The sequence below is a fragment of the Ranitomeya imitator genome, chromosome 4, assembly GCF_032444005.1.
Source record: "Ranitomeya imitator isolate aRanImi1 chromosome 4, aRanImi1.pri, whole genome shotgun sequence".
Classification (NCBI taxonomy): Eukaryota; Metazoa; Chordata; class Amphibia; order Anura; family Dendrobatidae; genus Ranitomeya; species Ranitomeya imitator.
In genome coordinates, this window is record NC_091285.1 from 451,993,878 (window position 1) to 452,018,414 (window position 24,537).

Here is a 24,537-nt window from a genome sequence, read left to right on the forward strand (position 1 = left end):
AAAATGCGTTTGATAAGTCAATTACCGTAAAATATGCAGCAGTGCTGGGAATTTGAGACAGTAAGGTATGAGGATTCGGTACCACAGGGGTGACCGGTGCCAAAACCTTATTGATTTCCCGTAAGTCGTGCCCCATGCGATATTTCACCATAGTTTCTTTGGAGGACACTTTCTTTTTAACAGGATATAAGGGTGTATTGGCGGGTGACCTGATTTCTACCAAAACACCTTGTAACACATAATCCTGAATTTGTTGAGAAATCGCCTGTTCTTGCTGGGCGCTGATGGGGTATAGCCTAAGCTGAGGTAATATGGTTCCTGGGGCAGTTTCTAACAGTATAGGAGCTACTGATAAAAATCCTACATCAGTGTCTCCTTTTGCCCATAGGCTGTCAGGAACCCGAGACAAGTCAATTTTTGCTTGTTGAGTGTAAATTTCGGGAAAATCCTCCATTGCCTGTATTCTAACATATGGTTCCAGAGTTTCTGCATCTTCAGGGATGGTCAGCATAACTGTGCCATCTTCTCTAAAATGGATGTTTGCATGCATTTTACTTAAGACATCAGTACCCAACAAGCAGGTAGGTGCACCTTTAGCAAATAAAAATTTGGATACAAAAGTTTTAGGGCCAAAGCTCACATTTAAAGGTTTTGTAAAGGGCAACGCCTGAATTTTACCATCATACCCTTCTGCATATGTAACCTTTGAGGATATATTGTCAGGATATGGTAAAAAGTCCTGATTTAAAATGGAGGATGTTGCTCCCGTATCTATCAGAAAAGGTACATTTTTACCCTCAACTTCAACTTGTATTATTGGTCTTCTAGAAGGAAGAGAGACCTGCATAACTTTCAGTCATTCTGAGCTGTCTGTTTGATCAGGCACTGGGTTATTTATCCTATTTTTGGGTACAAAGGTTCCTGAATCTATATATATATCTGCTTTTCTCTTCCTACATTCCCTTTGGAAATGTCCTGGCTTCTTACAGTAATGACAAGTAAACTTTTGATTAGCAGAGCCAGTATTAGCCTGTGCAATTCTTACTGGCTTAGAATTTTCTCTTAAGTCCATTTCTATCCCTACAGCTTTCTGTCTAGCCAGGTGTGGGTCTTCCAAGGTTCTCCAATCAGGGGTTGCGGCCTTAAGCTTTTCCTTCACTTTTGGAGACAATCCATCTATAAAGGTTTTTGTAACTAACCTCATCATTCCTGGAGCGGTTAGATCCATGCCTTCATCTCTGAAATTATTTTCTACACTTAGATAATATTCGTCTACTGATTGTCCAGATTTCTGAGCCACCACTCCCGTTGTTCCTCTCTGCCTCTGTCTCTCCCTCATGAAAACCATTAAGTGATCTACAAATTGTGTACCCGATTCTATCGTTTGTAAGGCACCATCTCCTGCTTGGGGCCTATGTACCTGTAGATTTGCTAATAGCTCCTGGAAGAGTCCAGGAGTCATTTTCATTCTACATAATTCTTCTCCATCTGCCCAAACTCCAGCGTGAGTCTGCATAATTTGCTGTATATATTGTGCAAATCTAACTGGACACTGGGTGGGATCTGGTGCGTTATGCAAGAGAGACATGCCTTCAGCGGGGGACCAAGGGAAATATTGTCGAGTTTGGTGATATCTAGTTCCCATTACTCCGTCAGCACCAGGTTCCCTAAAGGGTCTTGGTACTACCCTAACAGGGGCAAGTACAGCGCCATGTCTAGGTGTACCACAGGCTAGGCAATCATTTCTCCAGTCTGGATTTTGTTGTCCACAGTGCGGACATACCCATCCTCCTGGTCCGGCTAAACTTTGAGGTGGTGTTTGGAGAAAAGATGGGGCATGTGGGTTAAGGTATGGGGGTGGGGTATTTTTAGATTCCACATTTTGTTTTTCTCCACAGCCTGTGGGTCTAATACACCACTTTTTACTCTGTTGATTATATGTCCATCCCTCATTTTCTGCTACCCTAGAGACATCAATCAATGCTTGGATCTGATCTATCCATTTCTTGTCTCTGATTATGCCTTTTTTCCTTTCCTGAATTCCTTCCCATAGTTTTCTACTAAAAGCTTCGGCCCTAGTAACTCCAAACTTACTAAAAATCTTTTTCAGCCCCTTAGTGGCATCTTCACCACTTCTCTCCTTTATGATAGTATAGATATCTAATTCTTCTGGTTCCGACTTTGTTTGCTTATTCCCCATTTTCTTATCCTGAGCTTTCTTGCCCTAGGTGGCGTTTGGGTATGAGAATACCTCGTTACCTTCTTCCTAAGGAGCTAGGATGTCTTTTTCTTGCCCTAGGTGGCGTTTGGGTATGAGAATACCTCGTTACCTTCTTCCTAAGGAGCTAGGATGTTTAAACTGTGTTGATGTAAGAAAATCCTGATTCCTACACCTATAGCAAACAACACAAATGCAACCAGGCAGAAAAAGAAAAAGAACATACAACGTATCTTGTCCCAGGCTAATTTATCTGTCCTGGGCTTATACTATCACATACAACGTATTCTTGTCCCAGGCTAATTTATCTGTCCTGGGCTCATACTATCATACACTTATCCGTCACCAGGTTTTTGTCAAAGACAGGATCAGAGATTGAACATAGGCGCGGAGGTCTTCCCGAAAGGACGCAACCACGTTGCCCAGTGGGACAGTCACTTCTTCTGTTTCAACCCCCTGGGCGGCTTATAGGGCTATTCCCAACTTCCACACACCTTCTATTCACATTCACTCTCATTCAATGCCGTACTCCGTGAGGTGATCAATTCCTAAATAGTTCAAGAACCCGAGCTATAGGTATCCTCCTCTACTAGAACTACCCGCTAAAGAACACGACACAGAAAATCTTACGGACAGTGCAGGGCAGATATAAGAGATCTAACAGTGTCTCTTACCTGGCCAGGTTTTTGTTCATCTGCCGTCCATTATCCCAGATTCTCTTTTCGTTCGTATTCTGCCGGTGTTCTTGAAGGAATACACAGACCTCGGGTCCCTGTTCAGGCGCCAGGAAATGTCGGGATCACACTCAGTCGGAGCAGCCTTTGGAAGTGGGGAATCACCAGAAATAATACACAAGACACGTCTTGTATAGTGTATCACTGGGAAGTCTCTGAAGCACGCCTGCCTTCAAGGTGCTATCCCTTCTTTATATAGTTGTTTCAGTAGGTTTAGTGGTTATACAAGTTTTGCATGTTTAAACAAAGAGACAAAACAGGAAACAAAGAAAAGAAAACCGTTTCGTGGGCGGCAGTTTCACAACAAACAGTACAAAGGCAATTCCACAGACAAGAAAAACAGGATTTCATACTATAGCTAAAATGTCCTTGAATGGACAGGTCAATGTTTATCACAAATTCTTTTTTTTTTAATTTTTGTTCATTGAGGTAATCATTTTTGTTCTGCTCTTTACACTCTGGATGAACTGCAGAGATCTACAGCTGAGGTGGGACAGTCTGTCCATAAGAAAACAATCAGTCGTACACTGCACAAATCTCGCCTTTATGGGAGAGTGGCAAGAAGAAAGCCATTTCTCAAAAGGAATCCATAAAAAGTGTTGTTTAATGTTTGCAACAAGCCACCTGCGAGACACACCAAACATGTGGAAGAAGGTCCTCTGGTCAGATGAAACCAAAATCGAACTTTTTGGCAACAATGCCAAACGATAAGTTTGGCGTAAAGGCAACACAGCTCATCACCCTGAACACACCATCCCCACTCTCAAACATGGTAGTGGTAGCATCATGGTTTGGGCCTGCTTTTCTTCAGCAGGGACAGGGAAGATGGTTAAAATTGATGGGAAGATGGATGAGCCAAATACAGGACCATTCTTGAAAAAAACCTGATGGAGTCTGCAAAAGACCTGGGACTGGGACGGAGATTTGTCTTCCAACAAGACAATGATCCCAAACATAAAGCAACATTTACAGTGGAATGGTTCACAAATAAACGTATCCAGGTGTTAGAATGGCCAAGAGAAAGTCCAGACCTCAATCCAATCGAGAATCTGTGGAAAGAGCTGAAAACTGCTGTTCACACACGATGTCCCATTAAACCTCACTGAGCTGGAGCTGTTTGCCAAGGAAGAATGGGCAAGAATTTCAGTCTCTCGATGTACTAAACTGATAGACATACCCCAAGTGACTTGCAGCTGTAATCGCAGCGAAAGATGGTGCAGCAAAGTATTAAGTTAAAGGGGCCGAATAATATTGCACGCCCCACTTTTCAGTTTTTGAATTTCCACAAAAAATGTAAAATAACCAATAAATTTCATTCAACTTCACAATTTTGTTCCACTTGTTGATTCTTCACCAAAAATTTACATTTGGTATCTTTATGTTTGAAGCATGATATGTGGGAAAAGGTTGAAAAGTTGCAGGGGGCCGAATACTTTCGCAAGGCACTGTATATGACAGAATGACTGTTCATACCTAGCACAGTGTCCTTAGGATCCTATGAGTGACAGATCAGCCGCCTTATAGGATCAGAGGCATGCGGAGCTGTCAGTATCCTTGCATCTGCTAATTTCAATCTATGGAGGCTTGGAGTATGAGGTTTGGAGAATTGTGGATTCTCATAGGGTCAAAAATTGCCCCCAATACCTCCTCGACCGAAGGGGATACAGATCTGAGGAGAGATCCTGGGTCTCAGCTAGAGATGTGAAGGGCGAGTGATTAGTCAAGGCCTTCCAGCTGAGATTTCCTGGGAAACCTGGGGTCCGGTGGCCCCCCGTAGAAGGGGTACTGTCACGATTCCACCCCTCAATGTGACTAGGATGCAGTTACTGACAGCTCAGCCGTACACTCTGGTGCATGCTGAAGCTGTTAGTATTTTGATTGAACGACTGAGCTGTCAATCTGGTACAGGGGCTTGCTGAAGCTGTCAGTATTGTAAATGCCAGTTCAGCTGTCCATTTGGCCTGGCCTGTGGGGTTTCTTCCAGGTGTCTCCTGTTTTGATTGATTGCAAGCCAGCTAAATAGCAGGTAAAGATTAGAATATTGCCAGTTGTAGCTTAACTCAAGTGGCGTGTGTTTTGCTCTGTTCTTATATTCTGATCTTTGTTGCCTGACCTTGGATTTGTCTTTGATCATCCGTTTGCCTAGCCCTTTTGTCTTGATGCGCTTCCTTCCTGGAAGTCTGACCCCAGACTGACCTAACTACTACGCATTTGTATCACGCCTGTTTATGATGTATTCTCCTGGCTTTTGACTTCTGACTCCTTGACTTTTTCGATTCATGCCTTGTCCATGAGAAGTGACTCAGCGTCACATTACAACTGGTCTATACATTTCTCTATTTCGGCAGCAGAAATCCTGTTCACATGCTCTGTGACCAAATGGTGAATCTGATGCAATTGATTCAGGATGTGGCAAATGAATACTAGAGTCTTGAATCGTCGCAATATTAGTTGTAAGGTCAGATATTTGGTTTGAAAACTTCCCATTGCTCTCGTCTTCTGGCAGTGGCTGTGATGTCTGCAAAATGGCCTCCAAAACTTGGAAACAAACTGTGCCCCCCCCAGCCCCCACCCCCAGTCAGAAGCAATATTGATCGGGATCCCATGTAATTTAACAATTTGCAAAGGAAAAAAGTTCCAGCACCAGGCGTCTCTTTATTAAAATCTTCAATATTTTATTTTCATGTCAAGAATAAAGCATCATTCGGGGATGTTTAATTCTTGACATGAAAATAAAATATTGAAGATTTTAATGAACAGACGTCTGGTGGTGGAACTTTTTTTTCCTTCATTTGCTATTGCTAATGAATGATATCCAGCCACTTGTTCCTGGCACCTGTGTTCATCTGGATTCCGGTGAGGCACCACTAATCCCCTTCCCTGCTCCCAATATGATGTTCTGTTTAACAATTTCCCTGATGAAAAATTGTGCCAAGGGCTTGGTGTTCGGAAAAACTGATAATGCAATAAAATGAGACCTCTTAGGCCTCTTTCACACTTCCGTCGTCTGGCTGCTGTCACAATCCGGCGTCGCGACCTAGCGACAGATACGTCAAAAATAGTGTAGAACGTATGCAACGGATCCAGTTTTTTTACGGATCCGCTAGACGGTTCCGTCAAAAAACTGAATCCTTTGCATCCATCTTATACGTTTTTTTCCATCCGTTTCATCCGTTTTTTTTGACTGATCCGTTTTTCATACCTCCAAATGGGAGGCTCCCAAATGTGATTGGCTACTGGAAAATAATGGAAACCTATATATTGAGTGTTTTAACACCCCGTCTTTGAGAGGTTTTAGAGCAAGTGGCAGAAATGGAAGTAGTTATAGCAAATTGTGACCATCTATGCGGATTTTGCTTTTGAGGCCAATAGGTTGGCAGTGATTGTTCGGGAAAAGGAGGAAGCAAGACATCGCATCCTTCGTCTGCGGCGTCGCCAACGCTTTTGGATCCATCCAATCACTGCACAGCAATTGACCCATGGTGTCTATTCAACTCTGTACATGGAATTGGGGCAAAAGCCAGAGAAGTTCTTCAATTATGTACGCATGAGACCTGAAAACTTTGACGTTTTGGTGGAACGGGTTGGAGTACTAATCTGGAGAAAGGACACCTATTTGCCCATTTCAATATCACCGGCGGAACGTCTGATGGTGACACTTCAGTAAGCCTTTATTATTATTTTTTTTTTATGGTTTCTCATTCATCAGACTAAACTGTAATGTTGCTGGTAGTTTTGTAATAATAATTTTCTGTGTTTTTTTTTTTTTGACAGATTCCTTGCAACTGGCGAATCTCTTTCCTCCCTCCATTATCAATTTCAGTGTGGGATTTTGACAATATCAGGAATAGTAAAACAGACCTGCCGGGCATTGTGGGATTGTTTACAGGAGGAGTACATCCCAAATCCAACCACGGAGAGGTGGCTGGAGATTGCCGCAAATTTTGAACAGATTTGCCATTTTCCAAATTGCTTGGGTGCTGTGGATGGCAAGCACATAAGGATTGTTAAACCTGCAGGATCGGGCTCAGAATATTCGAATTATAAAAAATATTTTTCTATTGTGCTGATGGCCATAGCTGATGCCGAATGCAAATTCATAGCGGTGGATATTGGTGCCTATGGCCGCTCCAATGATTCGCAGATTTTTAAAATGTCTCCTATGGGCCGTTGTTTATATGGAGACACATATCATTTTCCACCTCCAAGACCACTCCCTGGAACCTCTGGCCCACCAATGCCATTTGTGTGTGTTGGTGATGAAGCCTCCCAACTTTCACCACACCTGCTCAAACCATATGCAAGTAGTGGATTAACACGAAGGAAAATGGTATTTAATTATCGGTTAACACGAGCAAGACGAGTGGTGGAGTGTGCCTTCGGGATTTTAACTGCAAAATGGCGAGTTCTATTGACCGCTATCAAATTGAAAACTGAGACTGTGGATGAGGTGGTGAAGGCTTGTGTGGTGCTGCAGATTTTTGTCCTATCCAAGGAACTGGTTGCCATGGAGGAAAATGAGTCTGAAACCACCTTGCGTGACTATCAAAATATTACTTTTCGTAGCGCTGTTGCTGTTTCCAGAATGAGGGACCAATTTGCCGATTACTTTGTCACCTCAAGGTAGAGTTGAATGGCAGGATGACATGGTTTGATATGTTTTGTGTTTTTATATAATGTATGTTGCTGAAGTCACACTTCTGATTTTATACCTGTTGAAGTCACACTTGTGATTAGACCATGTTTTTTGTTTTGCACCAATTTTTATACCTTTCAGTAAAGTTGTTTTTTTTTGTATATCAACCTTTTTTACCTTTACAACAAGTGTTTTATGTTTTGTACCTTTTATACCTTATATAAATACAATTGAAAATAAATGCTTTTTTAAACCAAAAATAATTTTTATTAACAAAGATTAAAATAAATATTTACAAATTTGTGAACTGTTGGGTGGAGATATTATCGGAGAGGCTGGCATGGTGGACCACGTCGATAGTGGGTGAAAGGCGATCGGGTTAGGGTTGATCAGAAGTGGAAGGGGGGGGGAAACATGAGGTTGAGCAGGGAGGACAGGTTGGGTGGGGGATTGGGGTGTTGTAGGTGGGAAATTACAAGGTGCAGGAAGCTGGGCCGGGAAAGGAATACGTAACCGGGAAGGAAACTGGGGGGGAAGGCATTTGGGATAGGGACGGATTTTGGAAACAGCAAGGATTTTGGTACTAAACAGGATTGTTAGGAAAGACAGTGGATGGGGAGAGGTGTGGTAGCAGCTAACAGGGTAGGTGGAGGGGCTTGGGAGGTGGCCTGCGCTAGAGCAGCATGGCAGTCTTGCATTACATGCATCTGCTGGTCAGGAGTTAGATTTTCCATACTGATTGAAGAAAAACATTAGGCGAGCTACTTGCATCTGAATGCAGCCTATACAGACGACTGCTGAGTTCAAGGATGCTTTTGTTTAACATGTTGAACCCAGCAGTCATTTGCTCGGCTAAAAGTTTGATCGAGTTTTGGAAGGCTGCATTCAGATGCAAGAACTTGGGCACATAGTTCCTTTCCTGACCCCTCTGGCGCTGCTGCCCAGAACCTAAAGGTGTTCTAGAGGTGGCAGCATCAGAGGGGTGTGGTAAAGGGAATGCTAACTCGTCACCAGCAGCTTCAAGTGATGAAGTCTGTGATGATGCTCCAGCGCTGGTGGATGGGGCTGAGGGACCAGAAGTGAGGGAAGGGTCAGACGAAGGGTCAGAGGGGGTGGGGTCTATCGACGTGGCCCCTGGTGGCGGACTCCCATGGAATCGCTCCAGAGGGGTCCATGGCAGCAGCAGGCTCCCAAGTACTGCAGATGGTGCTGTGAAAGAAAAGAAAAAAAAAATTAATATATTGACATTACATAGCCCTGGCTGAAACTAAAAAATAAGCTAAGACAGGTAAGCATTGTGACTTCATAAATAGGCTGTGGAATATTTACCTTCTGCTAACCATCGTCGACCGGAGGAACAACAGGGCCCTGCCGTACTTGTATTAGCTCCTGCATCCTCCCGATCCACTCGGGGCCTGCATCTCCTTGTTGAACTCCCTCTTGAAGCAATCTCTGAGTGACCGCCACCGCTTCATTACCCTTTCACCTGTAAATTGAAAAAGAAAAATTGATTACAACACATTCCGTCCTGCAACCAAAATTACTGAAATATAAATACTTACGCGCTTGAGTCTGCTGCCGAGGTTCGAGGTACTCCCAGTTGTCCACAGCGATGAAGCATACTTGCTCCCAGAGCCGACGGGTGATGAACTGATCAGCATGGCTGCGGTCAGCCATGTTGTACAGCGGCTCCCACTCGTGTACCTCTTCAATTAGGCGGTCCACATCGATGCCACCCTCCTCACTATCCGAGTCGGGAGCACGCTGTGAAGACTGTTAAAAAAAAATAAAATAAAATAAAATTATCAAAATGAAATCCACATCTAATATATAAAATTTTAAAAAATTGTACTTACTGGAGGCTGACCGCTGCGGCGATCACGACACCGACCCTGGGAGCTGCTGGGAGGACCTTGACAGCATTGGCTAGAATGTGCAGCAGACTAGAAAAAAATAAATAAATTACCGTATATACTCGAGTAGAAGTCGAGATTTTCAGCCCATTTTTGGGGGGTGAAAATCCCCCTCTCGGCTTATGCTCGAGTCATACCCAGGGGTCGGCAGGGGAGGGGGAGCGGGGGCTGTCTAACTATACTCACCTACTCCTGGCGCGGTCCCTGCAGGTCCCTGGTTCCCTGGCGCCCAGCTTCTTCCTGTACTGAGCGGTCACATGGTACCGCTCATTACAGTAATGAATATGCGGCTCCACCTCCCATACAGAAGACGCTGAAGATTGAGCGGCGCCGGAACGAAGTCAGGTGAATATTGAAAGTGCCGGGGGCCTGAGCGACAGAGAGGTGAGCATGTGATTTTTTTTTTTTAATCGCAGCAACAACAAATGGGGCAAGTTTCTGTATGGAGCATCTTATGGGGCCATAATCAACGTTTCTGCAGCACTGTATGGGGCAAATGTCTATATGGAGCATCTTATGGGGCCATAATCAACTTTTGTGGAGCATTATATGGGGCAAATGTGTCTATGGAGCATCTTATGGGGCCCTTATTAATCTCTATGCAGGATTATATGGGGAATATTTTAATATGGAGCAGCTTATGGGGCCATCATATACTTTATGGAGCATTATATGGGGCTCCTGATTCAATATGGATATTCAAAAACAGTTAACCTACTGATGTCCCCCCCCCCAAAAAAAAAATAAAATAAATAAATAAACCTTGAAAAAAAAAACCTAAATGAATAAACCCCAGTTGAAAAACTATTGACCACATATGCTATTTTTAAACATCCATTTAAAAAATCAAATTCTGCTATCCAATTTTTCATACACCTTTTATTTAAAAAAAAAATACCCTCAACCAACTCTGTATTGCATGTTGTGTGTTCCAGTTTTACATGCACCACATTAAATTTTACCTTTGTGAAATGATACTACGTAGTTTGAAGATAAATTTTTCTTTTCTTTTTTTTTTTTTTAAAGTAGGAGCTACAATGCTCTTTATTTTAAATACAAGTACATTAAATGCAAATTTTGTAACCAATACATGTAAATTAAAAAAAAAACAAAAACGCATGGACACACGCAGCACACAAACACACCGCCATTACACACACATGCCACACGCTGCGCTCTCACACACGCCACACTACTTTGGAAATACATAACAGTAATAAAATAAACAACCACGGCTGGACACACACACACACACACCGCAGAACTTAAATAAAAAAAAAAAATGGACAGATACGCAGCACGCACACACCGCACATACAGACACCACATTTTACACACACATGCCGCACACATGCTGCACACACACCACACTAATTTGGAAATACATGACAGTAAAAAAAAAAAAAAAACATGGCTGGACACGTGAACACACACACACACAAAACACTGGCAGGACTCGTGCTGGCTGGCAGGCCTCTTGCTGGCTGGCTGGACTCTGGCTGGCTGGTAGTCCTCTGGGTGATAGTTCTCTGGCTGGCTGGCAGGAGTCTTGATGGCTGGCAGGAGTCTTGCTGGCATGTAGGCTTCTTGCTGGCACATTGAGGAATGAAGCCACATGGCAGGTTTATATAGATTTGGGGCTTTCTGGCCAATTAGCAACTAAATACTGATTTTGAGCATGCTCAGTGCAAAAAAACGGATTCCAGAGCTGGATTCTGTCATGTGACGTACCACGACGGATCCTGCGTCCATAGGCTTCCATTCTAACCAACGACGTATGCCGCAGTGACCTCAGATGCTGACTTGGCGCAGATTTAATCTGCGTCAAATCCTGAGGAAATACTGAGCCTTTCCTGATTGTTTGCACATACCCTAAGAGACACATGCTGGCGATTTAATATAGCTAGCATCTGCCATGTGTGGATAGAGTTCAGCTCCTGAGCCCCCTCCACTCGTGACCACCTTTACAATCATGTACACATACATGACATTGTGTCACGGGGTTAAAATACTAGCTTTTTGTCATCTAGAAAAATGATACCAAGCAGATGCAGAACCTTTTAATGTCATCTGTAATCGATTCAATTGAGAAGCAAACTTTTTTTTTCTGCCCCAAATAATTTAAAAGAACTAAAATAATGTGGATGAATAAGCAAACTGTTCATTAAACTAGTACCTTATTGATTTACCCTTTGAATTTATCACAGAATTCAGTCTTTTGGGGTAGGAGATTATCAGCATGGCACATTTACAAATGACAATCTTAGAGTTGTGATGTTGAAAGGTGAAATTCATATTTGCATTTAAACGGAAGCTTGGAGGTTTTGATGAAAAATGTACTGATATTTAGAACTGTTTATTATTCACTCTACCTTGACTAAAACACTAGTTCCAGCTGCCAAAAAATATCCCCATAGCATAATTTTGCATCCACCATGCTTCACTGTGGGTATGATGTTGTTTTAGTGATACGCAGTGTTGACTTTGTGCCGATCATACTCTTTTAGATTTATGGCCAAAAGCTTCAACCGTAGTCTCATCAAACCATAAAACGTTTTCCAACATGCCTTTGGCAGACTGCATGTAGAGTTTGGCAATACGTAGCCTGTCTTGGATGTTTTTCTTTCTAATAAAAGGCATATGAAGAATATCGGAGATTGTTGTTCAATGCAGTATACAACCAGTACTTGCCAGATATTTATACAGCTCCTTTAATGTTGCTGAAGGCCTCTTGGCAGCTTCAGGGACCAATTTTCTTTTGGTATTTTCATAAATTTTTCAAATACGTCTGGTTCTAGATAATGTTACTGTAGTGTCAAATTTTAGCCACTTCTTGATGATCGTCTTCACAGTGTTCTGTGTATCTAATGCCTTGGAAATGGTTCTGTACCATTCTGACTGATAACTTTCAACAATGCGATCCTTTGCTGTGTTGTAAACTATGTTCCATGACTTTTGCTGTAAAATGCAACTATCCTAACATTTTTACAGGGATGTATAGACTATTTATTCCCACTGTGAGTATATATGTTTGTATGTTGTGCTATTTTAATGTTTGGATCCACAAAGCTTTTCATAAAGATGAATTTTATTTGCTTTGCAAGTTTTCGTCCAAGTACAAAGTACAATACTTAACTTCTATATCTGTTTATTGAAAACTGTAGCCTTTCAAAGCTGGCATTTATCCACTTGTCAGCTCTTGTGTGAATTTGATGTATGAGTTTTATGTATTTAAAAGTTTAAAAAAAAAGTTTTTATACTGTCTTATCCAGTTGACAAAAGATTAATTGTTCTCAGAGGGAGAAACAAAATAATAATCTTGTAGTTATGGCTAACAAAAAAAAAAGTGATGTTACAAAGTAAGCTTTCGAGACTACTTGGGTCCCTTCATCAGGAATGGTATAACAAAGTGTCTGAATAACCAGGTTTTATTGCCATGTCTGATGTAGACACCTAAGTAGTCTTGAAAGTTTGCTTTGTAACATTACTTACCATATTTTATTTTTGTTAGCCATTAAAAGGTTTCATAACTACTATATTATTATTTTGTTTCTCCCACTGAGAACAAGTAGTATTATATATTTGTACAGCAGATATTATTGCTTAATTTTAATGCTTGTATATTTTCTTGCAACCTATTTTTATTACGAAATGTCAGTGTGTTTCATTCATTCTACAGTCATGGACAAAAATTTTGAGAATGAGACAAATATTAATTTTTCCAAGGTCTACTGCTTCATTTTTTCTAATGGCAGTTTGCATATACTCCTGAATGTCAGAGTGATCAGCTTAACAGCAATTACTGTACTTGCAAAGTCAATATTTGCCCAGAAAATGAACTTTATCCCCCAAAACACATTTCAACATCATTGCAGTCCTGCCTTAAAAGGAGCAGCTAACATCGTTTTAGTGATTGATCCATTATCACAGGTGTGGGTGTTGATGAGGACAGGGCTGGCGATCAATCAGTCATGATTACGTAAGAATGACATCACTGGACACTTTAAAAGGAAGCTGGTGCTTGGTATCATTGTTTCTCTTCAGTTAACCATGGTTATCTCTAAAGAAACACGTGCAGCCATCATTGCACTGCACAAAAATGGCCTAACAGGGAAGAGTATCGCAGCTACAAAGATTGCACCTCAGTCAACAATCTATCGCATCATCAAGAACATCAAGGAGAGAGCTTCCATTGTTGTCAAAAAGGCTCCAGGGCGCCCAAGAAAGACCAGCAAGCGCCAGGACCGTATCTTAAAACTGTTTCAGCTGCGGGATCGGACTACCAGCAGTGCCGAGCTTGCTCAGGAATGGTAGCAGGTTGGTGTGAGTGCTTCTGCACTCACTGTGAGGCGGAGACTCTTTGAGCAAGGCCTGGTTTCAAGGAGGGCAGCAAAGAAGCCACTTCTCTCCAGAAAAAACATCAGGGACCGACTGATATTCTGCAAAAGGTACAGGGAGTGGACTGCTGAGGACTGGGGAGAAGTAATTTTCTCTGATGAATCTCCTTTTCGATTGTTTGGGACATCTGGAAAACAGCTTATTCGGAGAAGAAGAAATGAGCGATGCCACCAGTCTTGTCTCATGCCAACTGTAAAGCATCCTGAAGCCATTCATGTGTGGGGTTGCTTCTCAGCCAAGGGAATCGGCTCACTCACAGTCTTGCCTAAAAACACAGCCATGAATAAAGAATGGTACCAGAATGTCCTCCAAGAGCAACTTCTCCCAACCGTCCAAGAGCAGTTTGGCGCCCAACAATGCCTTTTCCAGCATGATGGAGCACCTTGCCATAAAGCAAAGGTGATAACTAAATGGCTCATGGAACAAAACATAGAGATTTTGGGTCCATGGCCTGGAAACTCCCCAGATCTGAATCCCATTGAGAACTTGTGGTCAATCATCAAGAGACGGGTGGGCAAACAAAAACCAACAAATTCTGGCAAAATGCAAGCATTGATTATGCAAGAATGGACTGCTATCAGTCAGGATTTGGTCCAGAAGTTGATTGAGAGCATGTCAGGGAGAATTGCAGAGATCTTGAAGAAGGGTCAACACTGCAAATATTGACTTGCTGCATTAACTCATTCTAACTGTCAATATAACCTATTGGTACTCATAATATGATTGCAATTATATTTCTGTATGTGATATAAACATCAGACAAACACTAATAGAAACCAGAGGGCAGCAGATCATGTGAAAATATAATTTTGGTGTCATTCTCAAAACTTTTGGCCATGACTGTATTAGTCCTTTTTATATGTGACTGATACACCTAAAGCAACTTTTATAAATCTTTCACAAGTTTTAACTTGCAGAACAATTTCTCTCATCTAATTTAATAATCTATACATGAGATTGACACCGAATTTAACCAATGTACTAGAACTTTTTTTTTCTTTTTAACAGAAACCTTTGGTTGTGTACATTTTAGTTCTGCAACTCTGTAATGGCATGTAAATGATGTACAGTGTAATTGCTATCGCTCTGATTTTATTTTTGATCTAAATTGATTAGTGCACATTGTCTTGTTCTCTTGTTTCCATCAACGTCTGTAGTTAGTTTTTGCTTTCTAAAGTATCTAGACTTACTGCTGTAGACTAGCTAGATATCTGCTGCATGACCTTATTGCTTTTTTTTGGTTGTGTACATTTTAGTTGTGCAACTCTGTAATGGCATGCAAATGATGTACAGTGTAATTGCTATCGCTCTGATTTTATTTTTGATCTAAATTGATTAGTTCACATTGTCTTGTTCTCTTGTTTCCATCAACGTCTGTAGTTAGTTTTTGCTTTCTAAAGTAACTAGACTTACTGCTGTAGACTAGCTAGATATCTGCTGCATGACTTTATTCCTTTTTTTTTTGGCTTAAGGCTCTCATACACAGTCAGTGAAAATAAGCTATTGCTCGCCAGTGCCCCCAGATACATCAGACTACATCAGCCAATGCTTTTTTTTTTCTGCTGATTTGTAGCCAGTGTTGATCATTAGCTAAAAAAATCACTATGCCCGTCCCAAGTTTTAAATGACAATCAACGCTTGTTTGTCAGTCATAAGCCAATGCGTATCAGGTAAATCTCAAATGAATTGACCCTTTTCAACCAAAATGAATGATCATCTACTACTGGTTTGAAGAGAAGACCGACAAACGTTTGCAGTCATTCAAAACATCAGTCTGCATTTTGGATTTTGCAGGACAGGTATTAACATTGGACAAAATAATCCAATATTAATCGATTTGTAGTCTGTGATGTGTTTGGAGATATCAGTCATTTTCATCTAATGTGTATGGTGCCCATAGTAGTAGTGGTTTCTGGTGTTAAAGTGTTCAACTCCTCCTTTCATCTTTCAACAGGAAATCTGTTCCACTGTCGGGTAATTAACAGCTGTCGCTCATCTTTGACTAACAGAAATATTAATTTAAAAAAAGAGTAATTTAACCGACCTGTAATGCCTGGACTTGTGTGCCCCGTGACCGACTTTCCTATTCTCTCTGGGCTCATGTCCCTAAACTTTATATCTTCCAGGTTCCCGCTCACAGTCTGGGCAGCATACACAAAAGTACGTATGCGATCTTTGAAAATCACACTACTTAGGGTTTTAGAAATGTGTGTGTGTGCCAATGTATATACATCTGTGTGTACATTTGCCTGTTTCTCTTGTGTGACTGACTAACATTTAAAAAAAAAATAGTTTTCTTCATTCTGCAAAGGCAGATGTTATTCTGTCCATACATTAGACTTAAATGTTCCATTTTCAAGATCTAGTTATAAGGCATTAGAAAAAGTCATTTTTTTTCTCCATTGTCCATAGGCTATGCCTTGCTTCAACCACATGTATTCAAATAAAAGGCCCAGTCCATGGCCAAGAATGTTTAGGGGGTAAAAATGTCACAATTTTCAGGCAACCAGATTAATGAATATATTTTTACATGCCTCAACCTTGATGTTGCAAGTTGTGGAACTATGGAAATCACTGTGCTGATATGCAAATGAGCAAATGATAAACAATTGAAATGTTTTTAAAACGCCTTGATTTATTCAGTATCGAACATGAGCACCATAAACAGAAATACACACCTTGGCATGCTGTTACTAAGGTTATTATTGGCTGTCTAATTCAATGTTCTGCCACAATGAATGCATTTTGGCATGCAAATCATCAAGATCCACTGCTGACATCTTCTTTTACAACAATTGCCGATCAATAATATCCTAGATGTGCTTGATGGAAGACAAGTTCGGAGATCCTGCAGGCCATGCAGGCTGGTCATTATGTTATGACCATACTGCAGCCTGGTGTTGTCAGGCTGGAAATTTGCTCCTGGGTCATTTTTACATTCTCTTGTGAAGAGCTCGTCATGCCACTAGTATGTGATATAAAAACAATCTCCAGCAATTATTGCATCCAAGTCAAAAGTGGGACTCCTCACTGAAACCTTTCATTCAAGCCTCTATTGCTCTTTTGCACTGCACCATGATAACCTTTTGAGAGCGATGGCATCAGGTTATTGAATCATCTGCATTGTGCTCATAAATCAGTGTTGTTCAAATGTTTTCTTATGGTTTGTATAGATGCTGTTTAAGTCCTTAGGCGTACAGTATAGGTCACTGCTCGCCATTCTTCTAATCTGATAAGATGACGTGGACAAAAACATGAAGAGACCTTCACTAGGGACCTTCACACCAGTCCTTCTCCTGTGATTATCATCATTCCAATGACAATGATCACGCACTGTTAAACTGGTTTGGTAATACAACCAGTAGTATGGCCATTTCTCCAGTGTCCCGGTAGCCGTTTTTCATCATAACAATGCTAGAATGCATGTTGATCGTGTCGCTGTCAGCAACTTGTGTGGCCTAAAAATGCTACTATTGCCCGCAGCACATCTGGGAAATCTTTGTTCGGCAATTGCAAAAGGAGCTGCAAACAGCGGATTTTGATTGGCCTGCAAAAGTACGTTTAATAAAGAAAAACATTCCTCAGACAACCATTAATGACCTCACTGATAACATGCTAAAACATGTAAGTGTAGGGATTTTTGCATGTGGGCCTCATACTTGAGACTGAATGAATCAAAATGTTTTGAAAAATTACCGTATATACTCGAGTATAAGCCGAGATTTTCAGCCCACTTTTTTGGGCTGAAAGTCCCCCTCTTGGCTTATACTCGAGTCATACCCAGGGGTCGCAGGGGAGGGGGAGCGGGGGCTGTCTAATAATACTCACCTACTCCAGGCACGGTCCCTGCAGGTCCCTGGCTTCGCCGGCAGCAGCAGCTTCTTCCTGTACTGAGCAGTCACATGGTACCGCTCATTACAGTAATGAATATGCGGCTCCACCTCCCATAGAGGTGGAGCCGCATATTCATTACTGTAATGAGCGGTAATGGTGACCGCTCAGTACAGGATGAAGCTGCAGTGCCGGGGAAGCAGGGACCTGCACAGCGCCAGGATCAGGTGAGTATATCGGGGAGGGGAGCGCTGCGCAATAGTCACCTTTCCTCGTTCCGGCGCCGCTCCGTCTTCAGCTGTGACGCTCAGGTCAGAGGACGCGGTGACGTGGTTAGTGCGTGCCCTCTGCTGAACGTCAGTGCTGAACATGAAGTGGCACCGGAATGAGGAGCAGGTGACTATTGAAAGTGCTGGGGGCCTGAGCGACGGAGAGGTGAGTAGGTGATTTATTTTTTTTAATCGCAGCAACAACAAATGGGGCAAGTGTCTTTATGGAGCATCTATGGGGCCATAACGTTTGTGCAGCACTATATGGGGCAAGTGTTTTGTATTGAGCATCTATGGGGCCATAACGTTTGTGCAGCACTATATGGGGCCATAACGTTTGTGCAGCACTATATGGGGCCATAACGTTTGTGCAGCACTATATGGGGCCATAACGTTTGTGCAGCACTATATGGGGCCATAACGTTTGTGCAGCACTATATGGGGCCATAACATTTGTGCAGCACTATATGGGGCCATAACTTTTGTGCAGCACTATATGGGGCCATAACATTTGTGCAGCACTATATGGGGCAAGTGTCTGTATGGGGCCATAATTAACGTTTGTGGAGCATTACGGTATATGGGGCAAGTGTCTCTATGGAGCATCTTATAGGGCCATAATCAAGGTTTGTGTAGCACTATATGGGGCAAATATCTTTATAGAGCATCTTATGGGGCCATAATCAGCATTTGTGCAGCATTATATGGGGCAAATGTGTCTATGGAGCATCTTATGGGGCCATCATAAACTTTATGGAGCATTTTGTGGGGCTCCTGATTCAATATGGATATTCAAAAACACTTAACCTACTGATGTCTCAATTAATTTTAGTTTTATTGGTATCTATTTTTACTTTTGACATTTACCAGTAGCTGCTGCATTTCCCACCCTAGGCTTATACTCGAGTCATTAAGTTTTCCCAGTTTTTTGTGGCAAAATTATTGGGGTCGGCTTATACTCGGGTTGGTATATACGGTACTTTGTATTTTTTCCTCATTTGCATATACTTTAGATGTCTATCAATCCTGTGATTTCCATAAATCCATCGATTTGCCTTCTTGGCTTTGCAGTTTTAATGTTGTAGAGTGTATATGCAATGTAAATCTGAATGAAAGAAGGAGTATATAGGTAAAAAAGATACTTTAATAATATTTCGAATTGAGAGTCCTCAGTGGTTGATACCTTTTAATGGGTAACTGAAAAGATGGTAACAAATTGCAAGCTTTCGAGACTACACAGGTCTCTTCATCAGGCAAAGACTAAAGAAATTCTGAAGAATCACATATTTATGCACAACATAGCACAGAAAAAAAAACATGGATAAGACAGGTGACATGAAGCAGAATTACCATGAGTGATAAACAGTTATGTCCATAAATATTGGACCAGTTCTTAGATAAGGCATGTTTTATTGTCCTCTTATTGGGGTCTGGTTCTGTTGTGATGACCCCTCATAGTCTGAGGGGCAAGTTTCTTAGTTCAGGGGTCCCCAACTCCAGTCCTCAAGGCCCACCAACATGTCATGTTTTCAGGATTTCCTTAGTCTTGCCCAGGTAATAATTGCATCACCTGTGCAATGCAAAGGAAATCCTGAAAACATGACCTGTTGGTGGGCCTTGAGGACTGGAGTTGGGGACCCCTGCCTTAGTTGATGTAAAAAGACATAAATCCATGCGACACATTCATTCCTCCACTAAGGCTGTCAAAGGTCGTCATCAGTTTATATTCCCATACTCTTCTGTCTCTCTTAGATTTGAAGCTACCTTTTAACCCCTTAGTGACCGAGCCAAATTTTTGAAATCTGACCAGTGTCACTTTATGTGGTAATAACTCTGCAACGCTTCAACAAATCCCAGTGATTTTGAGATTGTTTTTTCGTGACACATTATACTTTATGATAATGGTAAATTTAGTTCAACATTTTTTGTTTATTTATAAAAAATATAAAAAATTTGAGAAAAATGTTAAAAAATTAGCAATTTTCTAAATTTGAATGATTATCCCTTTAATCCAGATAGTCATACAACAGCAAACCATTAATAAATAACATTTCCCACATGTCTGCTTTACATCAGCACCATTTGTAAAATGTTATTTTATTTTGTTAGCATTTTAGGAGGTTTAAAAATGTAGCAGCAATTTTTCATTTTTTCAAAGAAATTTACCACATTTATTTTTTTAGGGACTTATCCATGTTTGAAGTGACTTTAGGGGTCCCATATATTGGGAAACCCCCAAACGTGATACCATTTTAAAAACAGCACCCCTAAACATATTGAAAACTGCTGTCAGGTAGTTTATTAACCCTTCAGGTGCTTTACAGGAATTAATGCAAAGTGGCATGACAGAAATGAAAATGTGTATTTTTACCACCTAAATGTTGCTTATCAATCAAAAAAATCCGGCACTCAAATAATCTGCAACTTAGATTTAGTTAAACGCAATCCAAAATTCATATGACGTTTCGGTCCGTAACTTAGACCTTCCTCAGACGGATTGCTGTGGAGAGAGAGGTCAGCTGTGAGCGGCGCGTGGTAAAGGATAAAACTCCTGTGGGTAATGGCGCGGTCTCAGCATTTGACAGCGGCATTTAACTGGTTAATAGCGGCGGGTGAATCGCGATTTCACCCGCCGCTTTTGTGGGCACATGTCAGCTGTTCAAAACAGCTGACATGTCCTGGCTTTGATGCGGGCTCACCGCTGGAGCCCTGCATCAAAGCGGGGGATCTGACCTCGGACGTACTATCCCGTCCGAGGTCAGAAAGGGGTTTATACCAGGCACAGTATTAGCAGCAGCTGCCAGCTTCGTTTAGCGGTGTTGCGATCTTGTGTGCCTGCTATAAGAGAATGAATATTCACTGCTCCCCATGCTCATGGGAGTGAAGAGCAATGAATATTCAATTTCTTTAATAGCAGTGATCGCCTGCCGCCTGTGGCTAGCATTATGCCTGCTATTAAAGAAAATTAATATTCACTGCTCTCCACAATCATAATCACGGGTGTGGAGCGCAGTGAGTATTATTGCAGCTGACCTCAGCATGTGAGGGGGTGCATGGCAGTAACATCAAGCGCTGTTACATGCTGAAATCAACTGCTAGCATCAGAAAAGGACACTGCTGCAAAGAAGCTGAGGGAATATAAGTAGAATTGTTTATTTTTTTTATGTGTGCGGCATGATGGGCGGGCCATGTATACCAGAATGGAGATGGTGGCCATTTATACCAGGATGACAATGGGGGGCCAAGTATACCAGGATGAGGATAGGGGCCATGTATACCTGGATGGGATGGAGGGGCCATGTATACCTGGATGGGGATGGTGGCCATGTATACCAGGATCGAGATGATGGCCATGTATACCTGGATGGGGCTGGGGGGCATGTACAATGGGTACGGAAAGTATTCAGATCCCTTAAAATTTTTCACTCTTTGTTTCATTGCAGTCATTTGGTAAATTCTAAAAAGGTCTATTTTTCTCATTAATGTATGCTCTGCACCCCATCTTGACTGAGAAAAACAGAAATGTAGTATTTTTAATAATTTATTAAAAAAAAAAACTGAAATATCACATGGTCATAAGTATTCAGACCATTTGCTCAGTATTGAGAGTAGAAGCACCCTTTTGAGCTAGTACAGCCATTAGTCGTCTTAGGAATGATGCAACAAGTTTTTCACACCTGGATTTGGGGGTTCTTCTGCCATTCTTCATTGCAGATCCTCTCCAGTTCCGTCAGGTTGGATGGTGAATGTTGATGGACAGCCATTTTCAGGTCTCTCCAGAGATGGTCTGTAGGTCAGGGCTCTGGCTGGGCTAGTCAAGAATGGTCACAGAGATGTTCTGAAGCCATGCCTTTGTTATTTTAGCTGTGTGCTTAGGGTAATTGTCTTGTTGGAAATGTGAACCTTTGGCCAAGTCTGAGGTCCAGAACACTCTGGAAGAGGTTTTCATCCAGGATAACTCTGTGCATGGCCGCATTTATGTTTCCTTCAATGACAACCAGTCATCCTGTCCCTGCAGCTGAAAAACACCCCCATAGCATGGTGCTGCCACCACCATTTTTACTGTTGGGATTGCATTGGACAAGTGCTGAGCAGTGCCTGGTTTTCTCCACAAATAGACCTTTTTGGTGATAATTTTAAGGGATATCTTCATCTCATCAGACCAGAGAATCTTATTTCTCATAGTCTTGGAGTCCTTAATGTGTTTTTTTTAGCAAACTCTGTGCAGGCTTTTATATGTCTTGTACAGAGGAGAGGCTACTGTTGGGCTGCTCTGCCATAAAAGCCCGAGTGGTAGAGGGCTGCAGTGATAGTTGATTTTGTGGAACTTTCTCCCATCTCCCTACTGCATCTCTGGAACTCAGCCACAGTGATCTTGGGGTTCTTCTTTACCTTTCTCACCAAGGCTCTTCTCCGACAATTGCTCAGTTTGGCTGGACGGCCAGGTTTACGAAGATTTTTTGGTCCCAAACTTCTTCCATTTAAGGATTATGGAGGCCACTGTGCTCTTAGGAACCTTGAGTACTGCAGAAATGTTGTTGTAACCTTGGCCAAATCTGTACCTTGCTGCAATTTTGTCTCTGAGCTCCTTGGCCAGTTCCTTTGACCTCATGATTCTCATTTGGTCTGACATGCACTGTGAGCTGTGAGGTTTTATATAGACAGGTGTGTGCCTTTCCCAATCAAGTTCTATCAGTTTAATTAAACACAGCTTGACTTCAATGAAGGAGTAGAACCATCTCAAGGATGATCACAAGGAAATGCACAGCATGCGACTTTAATATGAGTGAGTGTCTGATATTTCAGTGTTTCTTTTTTATTAAAATTGCAGAATTTCTACATTTGTTTTTTTTTCAGTGGAGAAGGGGTGCAGAGTGTACATTAATGAGAAAAATTTTTTTTTTGAATTTACCAAATGCAATGAACAAAAGTGAAAAATGTAAAGGGGTCTGAATACTTTCTGTACCCACTGTATGTTTGCTTAAATTTTTTTTTCTATTCGCCTTCTCTAAAACTTAGCTGCGTCTTATGGTCCGGTGCGCCTTACAGTCCGAAAAATACGATCATTTACATTTTTTGTTCAAGAAGCTATGCATTCTTAACCATCATTCTTTCTCAAAAATGTTACATTACAAGCTAAGCCAGGTTCCTATCTCTTCCTTTAGTTTGAGGCTTGTATGGGCATGTGGAAAAGTGAGTAACTAGAACTAAGGACCATCTATATGAGGTACTCCTTGACGTGATTGGATGAATTTTACGTTTTTTTTATCAACTCTAGTACTACTTACTCGAAGTAGCAATCCTAAAAGGTAATATTGACTTCAGTGATTGCTACTTCCAATACATGGCACTAGAGTTCAAGTCCTCTACCTATTTGAAGAAGCTATTTGTACACTTGATTTCCCAGAGAAGCATTTCAGGGCTTATAATCCACCTCATCCTGTCATGCCAGTCCAGGCATGTCACTTTCCACGAGAAGAAACATTAACCCTTAGATCCCATATAGAAATTGATCAGTGTGTTGACACATAGTGTGTATGTATGTGATTGTAGATTCATTTGAATTCAAACTCTTTAGAGATGGTTTTGTAACCTTTTCCAGCCATGTAAGCATCAACAACTCTTTCTCTGAGGTCCACAGACATTTCCTTTGCTTGTGCCATAATAAACTTCCATAAATGTGTGGTGAAGATCAAACTTTGATAAAAAACCCTGTTCTTTAACCTTAAAGGGGTTCTCCAAGAATGAGATATAATTCAAACTACCGCCTGTCCTAGTCACGTGTCAGGACTGGCTGCAGACTGAAGACTTACATCTCTCAAGAACTTTGTCTCAGCAGACAAGAACTGTATCACACATACCTCAGTCTGCAGTTGGAAACAGGGTTGTGATATGTGAAATAATGTTTTAACCCATGTTGTACTCAGCAACATGATCTCCAGCTTTATCCTCTTTCTCCTGCGTCAGTCTGACGGCGCCCAACCATACTACAAGCATTGAGAAGGATGAAGCTGGAGATAACCCCCAATATGCTTAGTGAGGAATAGTTACACAGTGGCATGTAAAAGTTTGCCCACCCATGGTCAAAATTACTGTTATTGTGAACAGTTAAGCGAGCTAAAGATGAAATGATCTCTAAAAGGGCTGAAGTTAAAGATGACACAATTCATTTTGTAAAAAAAATGAAATATTGTGTATGTGTGTGTATTTAATCATTTCTTACATTTTAAAATTTACAAAAAGGAAAATGGAACAGTTTGGGCACCCTTGGATGTTTGTATGCTCAGATAAGTTTGACCAAGGTTTCAGACGTTAATTAGCCTGCTAGGGTTTTGGCTTCTTCAATGTCTTCGTTACAAAAGGTCAGGTGATGCAAATTTCACAGCTTTGTAAAATCTAGTGTCCTTCTAAGCAGCTGCCTTGCACTTTCAAAATGGGGGAGACCCACAAAGCAGGAGAAGACTACAAGAAGATAGCAACGTGTTTTCAAGTTGCCCATTCACCAGTTCAAAGTGTAATTAAGAAATGACAGCTAAGG

The 24,537-nt window shown here is 41.5% G+C and overlaps 1 protein-coding gene across 3 annotated transcripts in view; it reads left to right on the plus strand.

The window, feature by feature from the left end:
* Positions 1–24,537, plus strand: part of C4H15orf39 (chromosome 4 C15orf39 homolog) — a 105,204-nt gene that overhangs the window by 63,551 nt on the left and 17,116 nt on the right. Inside the window, exon 3 of one of the 3 annotated variants that reach the window (XM_069765759.1) lies at positions 16,026–16,059. The exons of 1 other annotated variant lie outside the window; for it this stretch is intronic. In XM_069765759.1, the coding sequence (XP_069621860.1) occupies positions 16,026–16,059 (34 nt within the window). Of the gene's footprint in view, positions 1–6,726; positions 7,696–16,025; positions 16,060–24,537 lie in introns of those variants that run through there. One more of the 3 variants, XM_069765758.1, reaches the window with a different exon arrangement.